Source organism: Typopeltis vanoorti, chromosome 13, assembly GCF_054136105.1.
Source record: "Typopeltis vanoorti isolate ZY-2024b chromosome 13, IOZ_Tvanoo_1.0, whole genome shotgun sequence".
In the NCBI taxonomy this organism is placed as follows: domain Eukaryota; kingdom Metazoa; phylum Arthropoda; class Arachnida; order Uropygi; family Thelyphonidae; genus Typopeltis; species Typopeltis vanoorti.
The window spans coordinates 50,131,143-50,151,195 of record NC_143561.1 but is presented as its reverse complement, the minus strand read 5'-3'; the positions used below and the strand labels follow the sequence as shown (position 1 = coordinate 50,151,195).

At 33.4% G+C, this 20,053-nt stretch overlaps 1 protein-coding gene across 1 annotated transcript in view; it reads left to right on the top strand.

Annotated features, from left to right (window-relative positions):
- Positions 1-20,053, top strand: part of LOC150100140 (uncharacterized) — a 189,160-nt gene that overhangs the window by 99,981 nt on the left and 69,126 nt on the right. The window contains exon 3 of the mRNA XM_090402763.1: positions 9,298-9,468. Coding sequence (XP_090258889.1) covers positions 9,298-9,468 — 171 coding nt within the window. The remainder of the gene's footprint in view (positions 1-9,297; positions 9,469-20,053) is intronic.

The following is a 20,053-nucleotide window of genomic DNA, read 5'->3' as shown; positions in this document are numbered from 1 at the left end:
GATATTCTTTGCGTGTTTGGGCGTCGCTGAGATTTAATAGCAATCATTAGTTCCGCAATGTTCACCTTTGTATGAACCATGAAATTGAAGTGTGCATGTACACAATGGTTTAAAATTTCCCTTCACGTTTTTTTCCAGTTTAAACAAATCCTGTATTGCGTGTCCTGATTATGCGAGTTGCGTTTAGTAATTGTCACCTCCGACCTTTTTTTTTAGAGTGCAGATACGACCGAAGAATATTAATGTCCAGCACATTTTGAGCAAAGACTTGTTCGTCTATCAACAGCCAATTTCACAGTAATTTTAAAATATAAAAGAAAGACGTTTTCGATGAACAATTACGGTATTGCCTTTATCATCGTCTTCACCTGTAGGTGTTAAGATATTTATTAAACTGCTTATTTAAATGTCAGAGAAATAATTCACTCTTCGTGATGCTTGAATTCAAACTTGAAATGTTGTTTTGTTGACAGCTTATTGTTATCTATGTATATTTTCACGGTTGCTTTTTTTAAATACATTTTTCTTAATAAATCAGTATCTATACTAAATACACAATATCTAGGACTTTTGCTCTAAGGATTCACAAAACTAACAGAGGAATAATCACCCCGTCTTCTAAATATTTACAATTATTTGCAATAATATCAACTTGTGAATTATCACACTTGGATATTATACTGCAATTTCAGTATTCCTTAATTTTATATTGAAATAATATGAATATGGTTATTGTGATTTATTATTACATGGCAGCCGGATAATTTTACAAATGATCCAAAAAAAGTTCGATTGCTTACCCATTCTCTCTGGGGAATTAGTACACAGAAAAGTAATTATTTAGCGCATTACCTCTTATGATAAATTAAATGCAGAAGTTTTAACTACCAATAATAAATAATACTAATCCCATATTATATATATATTAATTTCTCCTGTAAATGTTAGTTGCTAGTGCTGCCATCTGGTAATGAATAGTGAACCTTTAAATCACACATAAAAAAAAAAAAAAGCCTGTACGGTGGTACTCTCTTCTGCCGTGAAAAGGAAGAGAGGAGTGTAGTATTCGAGATTACAGATTTGCAGTAAAAACAAATAAATAAATTATTTGGACAGCATGAGGGATCTTTTGGCCTTATAATCGTAGTCGCTTTGGTCATTGTTGTAACCAAATTAAAAACCAGTTTGTGTGTGTGTGTGTGTGTGTGTGTGTGTGTGTGTGTGTGTGTGTGTGTGTGTGTGTGTGTGTGTGTGTGTGTGTGTGTGTGTGTGTGGTGTGTGTTATTTAAATGTCTTTACTGGTAAAACTTCCATAAACAATGATCATAATGAATAGAAGCTCAGAATGATGTATCTTGGGAAAGATCCTAGGAAATATCGCCCTAGGCACCTTAATCCACAGATTAATCATTTAATAACACTTTTATATTTTAAAAACTTTAACATATACGCAAAAGAAAATACATTTTTCAAAAAAAAACCGACTATATAAATTTTCTCTGGTACTGACTTTCGTTCTTAGACAGATTCGTCAGATTATGAGAACAAATTTGCCGAATTTCTCCGAAAGAAAAAAAGAAAAAAATCCCACCCCTGTCTGAAATCAGACTGAGGTGACAGTTTTCTTCCTGAACACTAGCCTCATAATCTCGCTTCTGCCGTAATCCCAAACAATGTAATCTATCTAAGACTAACTAACTAAGCCTCAATTGAAAATGCACAGAAAATTTTCATGTCGTCCTTAATTTGAGTTTTCTTTAGTTGCGTCAGTAAAACTCAAATAAAAAAAGTACATGTTTTACTTAATAAAACTAAAGAATAAAATTTTAATTAAAAGCACAATAAAAAGTCTTGCCTGTGAGTTTGAATTTGACTGGTAATTTAAAATTTAGAAAGACTTTTTCAGATACATTGATAGATTTCGTATCCGACACAAAATAGTACAATTAGTGGCACTATTAATATATGTAATACTTAGCACTAGAAAAATCAGAACGACAACCATTTAATGTTCTTTCAACCCTCTCCAAAATTTATAAAAGAGACAGAATTCGATTTCTCAAAATTTGTTTATGGAAGGGATGGAACTATGCAATTCTACGGAAAACAGCAGAAGATGATCGTATGATTTCCTCTTAAGAACTTCAGATAACCAAGGAAGTGAAATGAAAAGAAAAATGAATCATCTGTTTAGCCACTAAAAGAAAGAAAGTAAAAATGGAGCGTTTCTGAAAGAAACCTTACAGTTTTTTTTTTTTTTTTTTTTTTTTGAAAAAAGAGAGAGCTCTCAATTAAATCGCAGGTCACTGACCTAGTTCCCGTCAAAACATTCTTTTTATTGAGTTATAGGTTACGGACCTTAATTTCGTAGTCTGTAATTGGCATCCTATGAAAGCAGGAAACGCAAACAGTATACAGATCCTCATAAACAAACAAACAAAAAATTAGACTGAAGTCATCCTAATAGGATGGTTCCGCTCCCCCCCCCTCTTCGAAAGGTTTGATTAGTCAAGCGATTTGCCTCAGATCATTGCAATACGTGAGAAAATGGAACATCTGGTTTCGATTTTAACTGTGACATTGTTTCCCGCTATGAGATTGATGAGGCAGTCTTGGTGCGTCTAAATCTCTTACTCAATTACCCTTCAAACTTCCCCAACCTTTGTTATGATGAGCTCTGACTACTTGGCTGTTACAAATAATTGGATGCTGACCTGAATTCCAGAAGAATGTGTAACTAAAAATTTTAGAACGACCCCTAGAAGCAATCGGTTGTTAACAGTATCGCAAAAGTTATAGCTGGTCGAATGTGATTATTCGACCAGCTTGGAATATGCAGTGCTCGTATAATAACATTATAACAATCCTACCTTCATTACAGCGGTAGTGTAATGGAGAGAAAGAAAGCGATTTTTTTTTTCAACAACAATATTTCTATTATCATTAAACCGAAAATACTGGAAAATAATGAGATTATAAATGGGATATTTACGAAAATGACTTAATAACTTAGAACTACAACAAGTTTGTGATATAACTGTGTCACGGACATTTTAAATCCCAAGGCACGTGCACACACGAGTTGAACTTTGAATAATGGAATGCCATTTAAAGATAAAAACAGGTTTAATAAATTTACAACGAAAGAGTAATCCAACAATCTTGAAAATAACACTTTTGGATCTTCGTAAATAGAACCATTGTTTGTCTCACTACTTTTAGACTTAATCGGATAATCTTGTCAAGGCTAATATTCACGGATTTTATTTTTGATAGCTGGTAAATTATCCTTATATACAAGGATGATTTGCATGCTATTTTTATAGACGGTCTGTACAATGATGGTTTATTGTTTCTTATTTTTGTGGTAAATGCAGCATTCTATACGAGATCACATGTTCTCTCAAAATAAACTTTTCTGGTGTTTTCATAATTCGTCCCAGATAGGGTAGCAGAAGGAAGGAACTCGATAAACTCAATGCGATTAAGATAGCTCATATCATATTCTTACGGTAAGAGTGATAGTTTCGTTCTTCTTGTTTTTTTTTTTTAAATAAGACATAACTATAGCACAGTTTCTTCTTATAACAATGATCAATGTGTTCATTTTTCTGTTCCAATAGACACGTGGTCAGTACTAGCTCGCAATGGTAATTCTTTCAATCTCTATAATGATCCTTCTAATATACTTAAGGTATTGATTAATGACCAAGTGATCTCCATTCGTAAATTATGCGAAGAAAAAATATTTCTTCAAATTTAAAATATTTGTATATGTTAAGAATTTCAATATGATAATACTGCATTCTTTCCGGCTCGTTAACAAAATGCTTAAACAGCATATTTTTATGCTGTTTACGCTGAAAAAAAAAAACTTTTTTTTTCAGCATTAGCAAAAAAAAAAAAAAAAAAATGTAATGCTAAAATAAAGAATCGATTGCCGACTCCCCCCCCCCCGATAATTAGTATTGAAATTAGAGTGAGACTGCAATGTAATAAAAAAAAATTAATAAAAAACACTACATAGAAAAGCCAACAACGTCTAATTTTTTTCTTTAAAAAGTATATTATATGAAATTCTTTATTTTTCGTTTTTCTTTTTGAACATATTTTTAATATGATTCCAGCACTATCCAATATAACTAAAAGTCTATTGTAATGCAGTAAAATGTAAAATTCCAATCAACATTTGATTTGAACTGATATTCGGAATTTTTACCGGCAAATATTCCTTTATATTTTGAAAGATGCCACTCTTAATTTTTTTTTTTTTTGTCTGTTTCCCTATCCTAAAACAAAGCATAATGAAATTCTTCGGACAACTCTGATGTATATATATTTTTTTTATTTAGATCTGTTTATAGTTTGTTTTTGAGAAATGAAATTTACATTATTGTGGCATTATTCTATTCATTCTATTACATTCTTCATGTGTGGATGACTCCTTAACTTTCTTTAATTTCTCCTTTAAATAATATGCTAGTCTAGTAACTTAATGTAAAAAAACAGGACAGTTATTTTTCTTGAAAATGTAAGTAAATTTATTCAATAGTTTACATTGACAACGCATCTCTCTAATGCCATTAATTTGATTACATCTTCAAGTGCAAACCTACAAAATATCACTTCTAGTACGATCGAAATGCTTTCAAAATTATAAATCTGATCAAATGACAAATTTTACGTAAAAAAACAACAATCATTTAAATCAATTACTTACAGGCCTTATAACTCTACAAAGCTACAATATTCTCATAATTGATCAATTTAAATTTAGAACCTTTTAACATGCTCCATAACTTTTTAGACGGTCCTGTCTCAACGGTGTCTTTTTTTCTTGAGTGTCTTTTGAAGGTTTTTTCGAGCATCTTTCCCGCGATGTTATTGGCAAGTAGGAGCGGCGGCGTCCTGTCAGATTTAAACCTGGAACGATTCCTATTAAACTGCTATATATCAATATGGTTCCGATGAGAGTTACAAGATGAGGTTGTTCAAGTAAAATAAGGTTTTGCAAAGATGCAAACATAACTGCAGAAGTTAAAGCAACCGAAACATTAATCGTATCGTCTACGAACACTGCAATTACTAAAGTTATTTCAGTTAAAAACGTAATAAAACTAATTAAGAGTAGAGATGCACTTTCATGTTCGCATTCCCAGGGTTTTAATTCACCAACAACGTACAACACTCCAAATGAAGATATCAAACCCACAGCCGACCACCAGTAGCTCACTGCCCATACAGAAACCCCATTCAGTTTCTTTAGCGTTATTAAAGTAAATGACAATGCCATGCTACCTATACTGGCTGCTATGATACCCTTAAGGTATTTAAAATAATCGAAGGAGCCAGAAGGATGGAATTCTTCTGGTAGGAATAACTGGGACATAACAAAACCTACACCGATTGCCGACATCCCTACAAATCCGGGCTCCGGCAAACGCTCAGATCTTTTCAAAAACAGCCAGCTAATCACGGCTGTGTATATGGGCGTACCAAAGAAAATGATGGAAGCATCTAGCAACGGAAGATAGACAAATGCAAAATAGAATCCAGTAGCTGAAATATTTCCAACCATAGAGCAAATGAACAACTTCATGTTGGTATTCCAATCGAACCAGAGTTGGCCGCTGTAGTAAATGATATATGGTATGACACATACTATGGTTCCCACACATTGCACTCCCAAAATCTCAGTCGGATGAATAGTGGTTATTCGAGAGATCAATACCCCTTTTAGACAACACAGGAAAGCACACAAACATGCACAAATAAACCCGAAAGTTTGAATATCTATTACCTTGTCATCACTTCTCCTCACGTGAAATATTAATGGACTTTTTAGATCCTTCGGAGCATTTTGTCTTTTCATACTGTTAGCATTGCTGACCGAAGTAACCTTAACAGCTTTAGTAGGTGGCTCTTTGCTGTTATTTTCAGTACGATTCGACATATTTGTAACATGGACAGCAGTCGACATTTCGGCGTATGAACACAGCTTGTACCACAAGTTTTCTAGTCTAAGTACTAAAGTGGCCAAACGTTTTTCTGCAACCCAGATGATTCTTACTTGCACGTGACAGATTCTAAAGTCTAGTGTTTGAATTCCAACTTAAGTTGACCTTTGAAGTCTTACTAAGAGCAAGTCGCTGGTCAAATCCGACGAACAGCCTAGTGGAACTTTGGTGTTTATCTGTTTATGTTGTCTTCTCCATCAGAGGTTATTCTCACATGAATCATACAATAAATAATTACCTAAATATAATTATTATTAATAGTAAATTTATATTTAATAATTCCAAGAATCTTTCTTCAAAGTAACTAGCTGCAGAAATCACATATTGAATCAGATACCATTGACATTATTTAATTTTTTTTTTTTTTCAAATAATATGCGTGAAACTTCGTATTACAGTTAAGTCGTTTAAAATTTAAATAGCAAATGAAATTTTGCATTTTCACAATAGCCAGTGGTGAGCTATTAGGGGCTCGCGCGAGCCCTTTGTTAAATTTTTCTCAAATTTGTGAGCCCCTTGTTGTTTAATAATCTTGTAGAACTAGAAAATACCACTGCGAAATGTATACATGCTACTATAATTGCTACTTTAAATTCATATGGATTTTCTGATAACTATTTAAAAAATCATCTCATTGCATTTTGTTCTGATGGAGCTAGTGTAATTTTAGGAGACAAATCAGGTATTGCAATCAAACTTCTACAAAAATTTCCCAACATTGTGATTTGGCATTGCGTAGCTCATCGTTTACAATTAGCATTAGACGATTCGATAAAAAAAATATTAAAAGAAATAAATCATTTCGAAATATTTATGGATAAATTATATGCTTTTTATCATCAATCAAAATCAATCACCAAAAAATCAACGAGAATTAAATACGATTGTAAAAAGACCTTGGTATTGAAATTTTAAAGATCCGCCGTGTGTTTGGCATCGAACGATAAATAAAAGGGCTTTTTAAACCGACATCTCAATTTGGAATTTTTAAAAGATCTAGCATTAATAATTGATGTCCTACAGGAATTATCATATCTGTCAGAAGCTCTACAAAGTCACAATATAAGCATTATAAGGGCTAGTTAGCCTTTTTTTTTTTTTTTCTGCTCGACGATGCGAGCCCTTTGTTAAAACTTCCATAGCTCACCACTGAGTCAATAGCGCGTCTGATATATAATGTTAAGAGTTTAAAAAATTTCAACACCAAGGCTAAAAGCATATGTGACAGATATTTCTCCCATTGCAAATCCCGCTTGTCCATCAGACATTTATTCAAATTATTTAGTATATTTTTAATTATTATTATTATTATTTTGCATGAATTTAATGTTGTACAAAGCAAATTTATTCCTGTAGTTCTCTGGATTTGTTCTACTGTCTCCTTTTTTTTAAAAAAAACAAAAAAAATATATATATATATCGTTGGTTTCTTTCGTTAGTCATTTGGTATTCTTTTTCTCTCTTTGAATAATATATTTAGAATATCGCATGATTATTTTGCTAATTGTTTCCCCTCAAATTAATAGTTTGTATCCTGTCTATTCCAACTGATTTTCTATTTTTAAGTTTTTTAAAGTTTTTTCATTATCTTTTCTGTTATTTCAAAAGTTATGTTATCCTCTTCGTAAACACGTTATCTTTGGTTACATTATCTTTATTATTTTCTGTATATGTTTGCAGGATTTGTTTTATGATTATCTTTATTATCATACTTAAACTATACATAGCAAAATGGCCTCTTTTTTTTTTTTTTTTTACTAATTTTATGAGCAAAAATTAGTTATCCAATCAGTCTATTTATAATTCTTTTAGCATAAGCCATTTTTCATTTAAAACATCACAATATGCTGCTTTCAAAATTCTGCCTCTAGCAGTAATCTTGCTACCTGAGGATTGGCATCAGTTAGCCTATCATCGCATCAAAATGTTCATGAAATAGCAAGCATTTTAAATTCAAACAAGTTTTTCTTTATTTTTTAAATATGTAATCAGTAAGCATCTAAGCACTGCTCATCCTACGGCTATGACTCGTAGTTTTTCTAACCCACTATTATCATATTAATATGCAAATCTAGAAGATTGAAGGTTTCTTTTGCTAGTGCATTGCGGTTGATGGCTTACAGACATGCAAGCAATAATCTGTGAAAAAATATGACTTCATTCTTTTGATTCTTTGTTTTTCATTTCCGCTCTTGGTAAATGTTTGCTAGGCATCCAGATTTTATTTTCTTGTATTTATCTTTATAATATATTTATTTCTATTACTTTAATGTATTTATAAATAGCTTTATATTTATTTTATATCCCTTTATCTTTACAACGACAGCCTGGTTGGATAGCGTCTCCGCTCTCAAGCAGGCTGAATTCTATTTTGACTACTACCTTAATCACTGGTAAACGATTTTCATCACCAGTAAGAGGCCACTATTTCGCTTATTCCACTTCAGGCGTCTTGAAAAAGTACTATGTATGTAAAAATGAAAAAGTACCCTATAGAGCAGGGATCCCAGATTAACTTTCTTTCTTTTGCTTTTAGCCTTCGACAAAACAACGGTTTTATTCTTCTGACTGAAAAAATAAATTTATTTTTTTATTTATTTATCCCTGTATGACGAGATGTAGATGCGCCACCTGGTGTGAATTTCTTCTATCGGGAAAAAACTTCTTGGATTGACAAATTGACTACGTGCGAAACATAGGCATAATCACTACTAAAATGTACATAAAATGAAATACTAACTGAAAGATTAATAAAAATGAAATCATCTTAACATATAATAAAAATCTGAAATACTAAACATTGAGGCATCAGTAAGTTATTAGTGTGTTAATGTAATTCACTCGATTTCCTGCCTGTTGAAAATGAAAAAAAAAAGGTACTTAAAATTTAAATCTTAAGAACAAGTACTTAAGATTTATGCATCATTTAAAAATAAATTTAATAGATAAATCTAATTCAAAATAGATTATATTTCAAATAAAACTGAATCATTTAAAAATTAGATTTCCAATTAATAAACCCCGCAAAATAGAACAAAAGCTTTTTTAAATGACGTTTCAAAGGATTCCGAATTAAAATTTTTATTACGCAATAAAATAAAATTTGAATACAAGAGGAGCAATTCCTTGCTCTTAAGCATCAGTACAAGCGATGCATATTATTGATTTTCTGACTCATTATTTGACTCATTATCTAGTGACTCATTGAAAACTTGTATACTTTTCTTATACCAAGGTTGGCTGCAGAACTATGAACTAACTTCTGTTTTCACCTTAACAGCAAAGCCGGATCAGTGAACCGTGTCGTGATCTCCGTTCCCGACTGGCGGAAATCCACTGTGACATGTCGGCCAGCCGTCTATCTAATAATCATGCCTCGCCAGTTGTACGACAAATCAACGCCCAATTCCTAAAGTGTGGCATCTGCTTGGACCGCTATACGAATCCAAAGGTAAGTGTGTGTGTGTGTGTGTGTGTGTGTGTGTGTGTGTGTGTGTGTGTGTGTGTGTGTGTGTGTGTGTGTGTGTGTGTGTGTGTGTGTGTGTGTGTGTGTGTGTGTGTGTGTGGTTTTTGCTTTTAATGTTAAAAATGAGTTGCTGTTAAAGGAATTGGGATTGGAAATGAAGTTGGGATTAGAAGAGGGGGGGGGATGGATTCGTTGCCTCAAAAATTTCATTTTTAAATATTGAGTTTTTACCAATAATCCATCCGAAACAATTGAGTTTATGATCGATCGCTTTGACATTTACAGATATCCCGAATGAATAATAATAATAATAATAAATATATATATATATATATATATATATATATATATATATATATATATATATATATATATATATATTTATGTGATTCCAAACATCCTGGCATTTACAAACAAACCTAAACAAAACAAAATAAACTAATGACGTAATGAGATGAAATAGTTTTTTTCTTTCTATAAACACAAAAATCATCAAAGAACAAATTTCATTATTTTCATTCACTGATTTAAAAATTTCTTTGGCAGTTTGGATTTCATAAATATATTTTACGAGGCTTTTTATTAATAATCTGGGTATCAGTAGAGCAATATCATGCTGGAGACTTATTTCGAATATTTGAAAGAGAATAAATGCATTTAATGTTTTGTTGACCATTATGCAAACTTTTACATGAATTCTTATTTTCAGCAGGCGTAAACTTAGACATTATTAACACTCCGAAAGTAAAATATTCAATAAAAAAGACTATTTATAAATAATTTATATAAAATTATATAATATATTTACTGTAATTTTAATTAAATTTAACGTGGTTTTTTTTCCTAGTGGTACGCAACTTTTTTTTTTAATTGTATCAGTTGTACCAGATTTTTTTTAACTGTATATATATATTTTTAAATCTCTGATGATGTATCATTTCTAGTACTGAAATTTAATATTAAAAAAATGTTTAAATTAGAAAATTAAACTTTGCTTTTGTACAAAGAAATTCTTCCAGTGTGCATACCAGTATTCTAGTTATCCTTATAAACAAAAGTCCGATTTTACAAGAATTTTCAAAACGTTTTTTTTTCTTCTATATCGCGTAAATATATATAAATTCGATTACAAACAACGTGTTTTATTTAAATTATGCAACTCACGTTGATGTATTAATGGAACGCAATATCAATAACCAAATCATGCTAACTGTATATTTGCGTTATTTTAAGAATATTTTCCTCTTCTCATGTAATTCCAATGCTTGAGACTGTAGATAGAGGCTTTGCAACGAGGTAGAGCCCAGCGATTAGTTGTTCTGCATATCTGATGGATATATAAGTTTGGTGTAAAGGGTGTTGTGGAGCCGTTCCACTTGTATTAGGTTAAGTTCGTTAGTTATACATAGGACTTTGCCTCAGTAAAGACTGGGAAATATGATATGATGTGTGGTGATTTGAAGCTGCTTTTGAGGCAGGGACAGGACGACTCCTGGCCTACATTATTGTTATCAAGACCCTTGGTAATTTTCTCCCCATATTATTTTTTCCACGTAATATTTCTTCGCTTTCAGTGCATATATTATTATTATTATTATCTGAGACCTCCAGGGAGTCAAGGACTCATCGAGGAAAGCTATAAATCACCCAAACCACTACCTTTCCTTAAATTCATTCACACTAGATGCACTAACTAACCCTAAGGGCAAATTATTCCACTCACTCACTGTTCTGTGGGAGAAAAACCTAGCTCTTATGCCCTATCTTGACTGCGAACAAACTTAACTTCCATGGATGCCCACCGTGTTCTCTCCCCACCTTCCATATAACGAAAAATTTCATCATTTGAAATGTATAACACCCATTCAAAAGTTTATAGACCTCTATCATATCACCCCTTTTTCTCCTGTTAACCAGAATCTGCAATCCACATACTCACAATTTGTCCTCATAATCTAAATCACATAATTCAGATATAATCTTTGTAACTCTTCTTTACACCCTTTCCACAGCTTCTTTATCCGGGAGACCAAATCTACCTCCAATAATCCAGGTGTGGTCTTATCAAAGCCTTATAAAGAGGCAAAATGACTTCCTTATCCTTACATGTCAAGGTTCGCCTCAACATCAATTATCCTCTGAGTTGTATTTTCAACTTTTGTCACGTGACCTTTGAACTTTATATCCACCAATACGTCAAGATCCCTTGCCTCTTCAGTTTCTTGTAGCATAACCCCTCTAATATAATATGCCGCTGGAACTCTAATCACGCCAAAGCGCATAACTTTACACTTACTAACATTAAGCTGACAGCCATTTTCGTTTGCCCAAACATGAGGAAGGAGAATGTAGCCAAAAGATAGAAAATATCCTTAACTGTTCTTTATTCTTTACAAATAATTAAAATTAATTCATGTAATTAATGGTAACTCGTAGAGACGTATCAAGTTGCTTAAATAATGCTTACAGGACTTGACTCTGTACATTATTCATGAGCTATTGATGTTGTGATCTCCATAATTTATTTATGCATGCAGCTGCAGATAATTAGCATGCTGTGTAAAGCCAAAGAAATTCTAAGAAAGACTAAAGAGTCAGTGAATTGAAGAACGATCCCATTAAAATCGAACACTGTCCCATTTCGAAAGCGTTTAATATCTTTCGTAAATGTATAAATGTATGAACTAGGATCATTCGTTTTGAATGATGAGGATGGCAATGCCCTTAATTGGTTTTAAGGAGATATTTATCTTCACGGAAACGATACCGTAAATATCGCTTTATTTTTAGCAATTAGTCTGATTTTCAATTCAAATAAATGACGATGAATTTAAGCGATGCGCTAAAGAATTGGAAATTTTATTATTAGAAGTGGAAAACGCATTTTCGAAATATTTCTGATATTCTATTGAAATAGAATTTTTTTTTCTATAACACTAAAAAAGAATATTCAGTTCCACCTTTAAAAACTGAAAAAGGGAGTACAAGAACTGCAGGAATGTGATCTTAATCAAGAATGCAAGTAAAGCTAAGAAAGGTTTTAAACTTTTCATCATAAAGCAACAAGCAGGAAGCTTTTTTTTTGTTGTTGTTTCGAATTCGGGAAACGAAGCTAAATTGCCAAATCAAGATATAGCATTATTGTTTGAATTCAACGTATCCCTCGATTTTTTCGCTGACAACTCTATAAGATCAAATAATTCGCTTCAGATTGCTGAATATAATGAAAAGAAATGGTACTCGAAATCCAACTCATATTGGGATCAAGAATATCAGTTATTAATTCAGGATACAAAAGGCGCTCTGCAACGGGAGAGAAAACTCTGTCAACAAAATAAATGAAATAAATCACCGGCACAATATCATCTGAGATGAGACTTGTTAAAGTCTCATCTCAGATGATATTGTGCCGGTAATAGAGAACTACTAATAGAGAAGAATCCATAAATCTGATTCAATGAAAACATTGATAATCAGTGAAGAATAAGTATTTACAAACGACATGATGCATGAAAACAGATTTGCTCTGTTATTTCAGTTGCATTTAGAAATCCCAATTATCAACTTCGTTTTTGCTTTTTCTCTCAAGCATTTTGTCTAAATTTTTATGACTGTTTTGTCATTCCTGATTTTTACTTTTCAGCCTTGTTGCGCTATCACCTTTATCAATGGATAACTCCTTAATATTTATCTTAGCTGTCGGTCAAGAAATATGATACTTAGCTCAGTTTATGTGCTCTTTTAATGTCAGAAAACTTCTGATACCCCTACATGTAATTATGATCAATCAAAGTGAATAAATAGCCTTCCAACAAAAACACCATTCGTAAATATAGTGTGCACTCCTCATTCATAATTCACTTGTTGATGAGTTGTGTATTTTTTTCTCTAAAAAACCAGTTCGAACAAAAAAAGTCTTTTTTTTTAAAATTATTTCTTACCAAAATACATAGGGAATTGTTATTTTATCAAACAACCGTGTAACAAAAAACAACAACAAAAAAAAAAAACAGATATATAACCCTGAAAGCCATTTGCATTATTTAATATGGAAAAATCTCCCTATTAAAAAAAAAAAATAATAATGCCCACTCTAATCTTGACAATCTCCTTTTGTATGCGTGAAGATTATGAACCTGAAAGATGAGATTATCTTCTAAGGAAGCAAACACGATCGGTGTCAGCTACGAAAATAGCACCACGCAAAAGTCCTACATTGAAACTTCACGCAATCGTTACGGATCTTCTTGATTATGGTCAACGGATGGTAAGGTAACGTCTTAGGTACAGTTAAAGGTTAAAGACCCCCCCCCCCCCCCAACTCCTCTACATTTCGGTCATAAATAAACATCATGATTTTTGTAACACTCTTCTCCGGAAGCATCGATTTATCTTTCTCTTGGAGACTTCGTCATCACGAATTTAATTTCTTTTCTCCCCCTCCAATTCCCTCCCTCTTTCTAGCTCATCTGCAGGGTGTTAACAAGAGTGACTTGTTAGATTTTCTCTTTGGGAATACTAATTCCGGAAGTAGAAGTACTTCACGCTCTAATGGGAGAAGTAAGGCCACTTCGTAGGCAACTCCCCATGCAGCGACCCATGACATTATGATCATTTAACTTAGGTTCTACAACGCTCTTTTGATAAAGGCTGACGGTATCTTAGTATGTCATCTTATTCTTATTGTTTCCATTGTGGACTGGTATTCCAGTTTACTGTAAAGAATCCTCCTATAAACATGCTCTCGTCTTCAGGCGTTATTACATGATCTGCTAAAATGGGAGATTTTTCAAGTTATGCCTTAAGAATTTTAGTGGTGACGATTTAAATGTAAATATTTATGTTGGGAAAAAAAATTAAGATTCAGTAGTAGAAACAAATGTTGTGTAGTTTGGAGTATAAAGTTTATTATTATAATTTTTTAATTTATTATTATTTTTATTTTTACTTGAGGTGAACAGATTCATAGAGCTTCATGTATAATACTGCATACACCCCATCCAAAATATAGAGGATCAAAGGTCATTCCTTTTCTAACAGCTTCCATATGAAAGTTGTCAGTCTGTTAGAAATTGTTAAAACTATGGAAGTTGTCTGTTTACATTTCCTAAAATATAGAATGATGCTTCATAATAATTTATAACGAGTTCAGAACGGGCTTCTGTCAGCTTCAGTGATATCTGAATGATGTGTAACTTATACACTAAGATTCCAAACTTTTTTAAAAAATCAACCTGTATGCAGTGGACTGCAGAATGCCCAAATCGAGACTTTCATGGACTTCGTGAAAAGCACGGGAGTAATGAAGAGGACTAAAAATTGAATAGCATAAAATATACTAGATTTTTCTACTGAACTGTCGCCATCTTGGCATCTACGGATTTTATTTTATGTTATAGCAGTGTTAAGTAAATGGTCGAGAATAACTTCAATCGTCTTAATATTATCAAATATAATTAAAAATTCTTAAAATGTACATTTCTAAAAACTTGATTAGTTATTGTAATGACAGGCAATAATTTTCATTTCTTTTATGAAACAACCTCGAATCACAGATGAAATCTGGTGGATAAGTCATAATAAGCTGTGAAACATGACGATACAGTCCTTAGAAATCAATCACCACTTGGCTAACAGATTACTATATTTTCATGAGAGCAGGATATCCAAATACGGTTATAACATCACTGTAGTTTGCAAGGAACGTGTTGGCACAAATTGTAATTGGTTAGTCGTCGGATTTACAATCAGAACCTTGAAACAGTGTCGTTCCGAGGAATAGAAGTGAGAAAGAACGAAATAAAAGAGTAATGTAGCCCTGTGGTGGTAGTCAAAAATCCCGAGACTCGTGAAGTACACAGAATCCGTCAGATCCGTAAATACAAAGAAATTGCTGGACAGAAAACACACAATTAACAGACTTAATACACTGGCCTCATCTCAGTATTTCTAACTTCAAACTAAGAAAAACAGGAGTATATGTGGAAAGTTTTAGTCACTGTTTCATCTTGTTTTCCATGACCTGTGCACGATACTCAAATTATATTTTTTTTTTCATTCAGTTTTAAGTCAATGGTATCAAAACATTTCACTTCATTTCATTTTCATTTCACTAGCTAAGAAAAAAAAAATCTCGTTATCAGCAATTTTTATTTCAGTTTTTCCTCTATACAAGCAAAGTCGTTTCTGCTTAACCACCCGATAGCCCACATTTTTATTGAGAAAGATATTAAAGGAAAAAACAAACTTGGAGCCATAACTATGTGCATCTCCCAAATATATTAAAATTCGAAACTACTCCCACTCATACTCAGAAGTTGGGTGGGATATATAAGATGCGTTTCGCTAAGAGTTGCTTAATATTTCGCGCGAGCATAAAGCTGGCACCCCCGCATTATGGCCTTCAAATTTTCATCTGTGAAAAACGATCTTGCTTTATTCTCGCACAGGTTTGCGATATCTTGTTCCTGTATACATGTGTGTGCGTGTGCGCGCGCGCGCGCATGCTACCAAACGTGAAGTTTTCCTCTATGGCTATACTTCTTTTTTACAGTTTCTATAAATACTTTTGCAACTTCGAATAAAAGTTCTTTAGCAACTCATATATAGTTTGTGCATTGCTACCCCAAAGATCATAAATTTCGATGTACCTCCATACAGTGTCAAAGTTTAAAAATAATTTTACTTGAAATTTCTGCATACCGACTTACTTTTTTCTCTCAGTAAACGATACGCCAGTAACTCTCTCTCTCTCTTTTGGACGGGCGAACACCCAGAAATCATTAACAAGTCATTATCAAGGGACAATTTTTTTATCTTATTTATAGTACTAATAATGTACTGTAGGTTTACAACTTTTCGCTAGTAGGAATAACACAACAAAGAATTGTAGCAGAAATTGAATTATCCATTGGAACTGAGATCAATTATCTGCACATTTGGAAGCATTGTAGAAATGTAAATATTTTCATCGTTGGACCTTCCACCTCAAAGTTTTCTGTAGTCTCCTATGAGAACTATGAGAAGAACTTTGTTCTATGTTTATGCCCAAAAACTCGGAGAAACTAATAATATTTCAGAAATGATCCTATTTGAATACTGTATTCATTGAAAATTTCATTTAATTTGAACAAATTAAATCGGTAAGTAATTTTGATAATTCAAAAAATAAAAAAATAAATGAGATTAGTTGCCATCGCAACGCTAATTAATTAAAGAACCGACGTTTTAAAAATTGCATCCCGAAATGCATATTTTTCCTGTTAATATTTAATGTGCATAGTTTTGTCATTTAGCGAAAATTCCTGTTTGGGTATGTTTTATTGTTAATTTATGAAATATCGGTCAACTTCGTGTTATACACCCTCTGTCCAAATTGAAACCGAACTTTTCGAAAATAGAAGAAACTAGTGGCGCCATCTATTGTATCTTTTAGTTGTCGAAGGCAGCAACCTTCATTAGTGTTATGTCAACTGTTTATAACATTTGTTTCATTAGAAGCCGAGTTATAGTGCCAAGAGTGAGTGTGTTTTGACGAACGGTCGGAAAATGAGTTTCAAACAGAGCTGCGATTGACTTTTCTGTTAAACTTGATAAAAGTTTTACCGAAACGCACCAAATGCTTCAAACAGCATACGGTGATGAATGCTTATCCCGTACTCGAGTTTACGAGTGGTTTAAGCGATTTCAAAGTGGTCGTGAGACGCTTGAGGACGACGAAAAGCCGGGCCGTCCAAAAACTGGACTGAGCGAAGTTAACATCCAAAAAGTGCGCGATTTCATCAAAGAAAACCAGAAATCGTCCGTGAGATTGAGTGAAGATGAACTGGGGATTCCAAAATCAACTGTGCACAACATTTTGACCGAGAGTTTGGGCTTCGTAAATTGAATTCGCGATTTGTTCCCCACAAGTTGACCGACGACCAAAAAATGTATAGAATTGAACACTGCAAGGACCTCATTAAAACCGCTCATAAGGACTCAAACTTTCCTTGAAACGATCGTTACTGGTGACGAAACGTTGAGTATGAGCCCGAAACAAAGCGCCAGAGTGCTGAGTGGAGACCACCAGAAGAGGGGCATTCGAAAAAAAGTGGCTTGGAGAAGTCAAAAGTAAAGACAATGCGGATTTGTTTCTACGATTCCAAGAGCATTATCCACAAAGAATTCGTTCCGCCTAGCCAAACGGTCAATGGTGAGTTTTATCTCGAAGTTTTGAAGCGACTGATAGCGAGAATTCGTCGCGTACGGCATGAATATCGTGAGGACTGACCATTCGTCAAAATACACTGTCACTCTTGGCACTATAACTCGGCTTCTAATGAAACAAATGTCATAAACAGTTGACAAAACACTATTGAAGGTTGCCGCTTTCGACAACAAAAAGATGCAACAGGTGGCACCACTAGTTTATTCTATTTTTGAAAAGTTTGGTTTCTTTTTGGACAGAGGGTGTAAATAGCCTAATAGCACCAATGCTCCGGTATGCTTAAAAATTTAAAGAACAAGTTCGTCATCCGGATGTTCTGCTATGCAGCGATTTTTTTATTATTTTTTTATTAATAATAATATTTATTTATTTATTTTACTTCTCGCCTTTAATTCTTACAATCCAGACATTTTACTAGCATGACATGGTATCTTGGCATTAATATTGGAATGCTAAAAAGATTTTAAATGAACTATTCTCATGAGTTTTATCTCGAAGTTTTGAAGCGACTGATAGCGAGAATTCGTCGCGTACGGCATGAATATCGTGAGGACTGACCATTCGTCAAAATACACTGTCACTCTTGGCACTATAACTCGGCTTCTAATGAAACAAATGTCATAAACAGTTGACAAAACACTATTGAAGGTTGCCGCTTTCGACAACAAAAAGATGCAACAGGTGGCACCACTAGTTTATTCTATTTTTGAAAAGTTTGGTTTCTTTTTGGACAGAGGGTGTAAATAGCCTAATAGCACCAATGCTCCGGTATGCTTAAAAATTTAAAGAACAAGTTCGTCATCCGGATGTTCTGCTATGCAGCGATTTTTTTATTATTTTTTTATTAATAATAATATTTATTTATTTATTTTACTTCTCGCCTTTAATTCTTACAATCCAGACATTTTACTAGCATGACATGGTATCTTGGCATTAATATTGGAATGCTAAAAAGATTTTAAATGAACTATTCTCATGAGTTTTATCTCGAAGTTTTGAAGCGACTGATAGCGAGAATTCGTCGCGTACGGCATGAATATCGTGAGGACTGACCATTCGTCAAAATACACTGTCACTCTTGGCACTATAACTCGGCTTCTAATGAAACAAATGTCATAAACAGTTGACAAAACACTATTGAAGGTTGCCGCTTTCGACAACAAAAAGATGCAACAGGTGGCACCACTAGTTTATTCTATTTTTGAAAAGTTTGGTTTCTTTTTGGACAGAGGGTGTAAATAGCCTAATAGCACCAATGCTCCGGTATGCTTAAAAATTTAAAGAACAAGTTCGTCATCCGGATGTTCTGCTATGCAGCGATTTTTTTATTATTTTTTTATTAATAATAATATTTATTTATTTATTTTACTTCTCGCCTTTAATTCTTACAATCCAGACATTTTACTAGCATGACATGGTATCTTGGCATTAATATTGGAATGCTAAAAAGATTTTAAATGAACTATTCTCAGGAGACTCGTTTGAGAGAGGAGGGGCGGAGAATGACTTGCATAATCGCTAATTCAGTTTGATTTTTTTTTTCCTCTAGCGGTCATACCAAGACCATCGTTCCCCTTTGCCCATACTCGGAACATCAAACATCCACGATGTTTGATGAAATCGTAGAAACGTTTTCTATACCCCCCCCCCAACGGAATAGAATCGATCGAGGACTGTTTTCAGAAATATGAAAGAAAGTCAAAAATATGGGGTTAAAAAAATACGATCCTTAAAAGAAATTTCCTGACAGCATCCTCAAGAGATTTACAGGCTACATTGATAGTACTACATGACAAGGGGGTTGCTTAAGGGTCAAAGGCGGATATCAGGAAAAAGACCTGCACATAGCCTTTTAAGGAATGCAGAGAACCGACCGAGGCTTCTGTCCAGTCTTTATGTTCCCTCGTATATACCACGTTTACCTAATGTCCAGTCTTTATCTTCCCTCGTATACACCACGTTCGTTTGATATCCAGGTAATTCTTACCTGGATATCAAACGAACGTGGTATATACGAGGATGTGCTGAAAAGTTGCGATAATCACCAAGAAGGAATGAAGGTAGAACCACGTAACTTACACATTCTTCTCCATATTCCCCGCGAGGTGTTATACGCTTGTTACAACGCTGCTGCATCATTTGCAATCCTCTGAGAAAAAGTCTTTCACTTGTTGCACAAATCGGTCTATTTTTGTTCTAGGTATTTAGTAGAACTTTTCATCCCCCCCCTTCGTGTATATACATATATATATATATATATATATATCACTTTTTATCACGAACTCCATTCTTTTTTGAAGAGAAAATTCTATACATAGATGAGTTATTGTAATTTTGTTCTCCTCTCTCCACTCCTCCCAA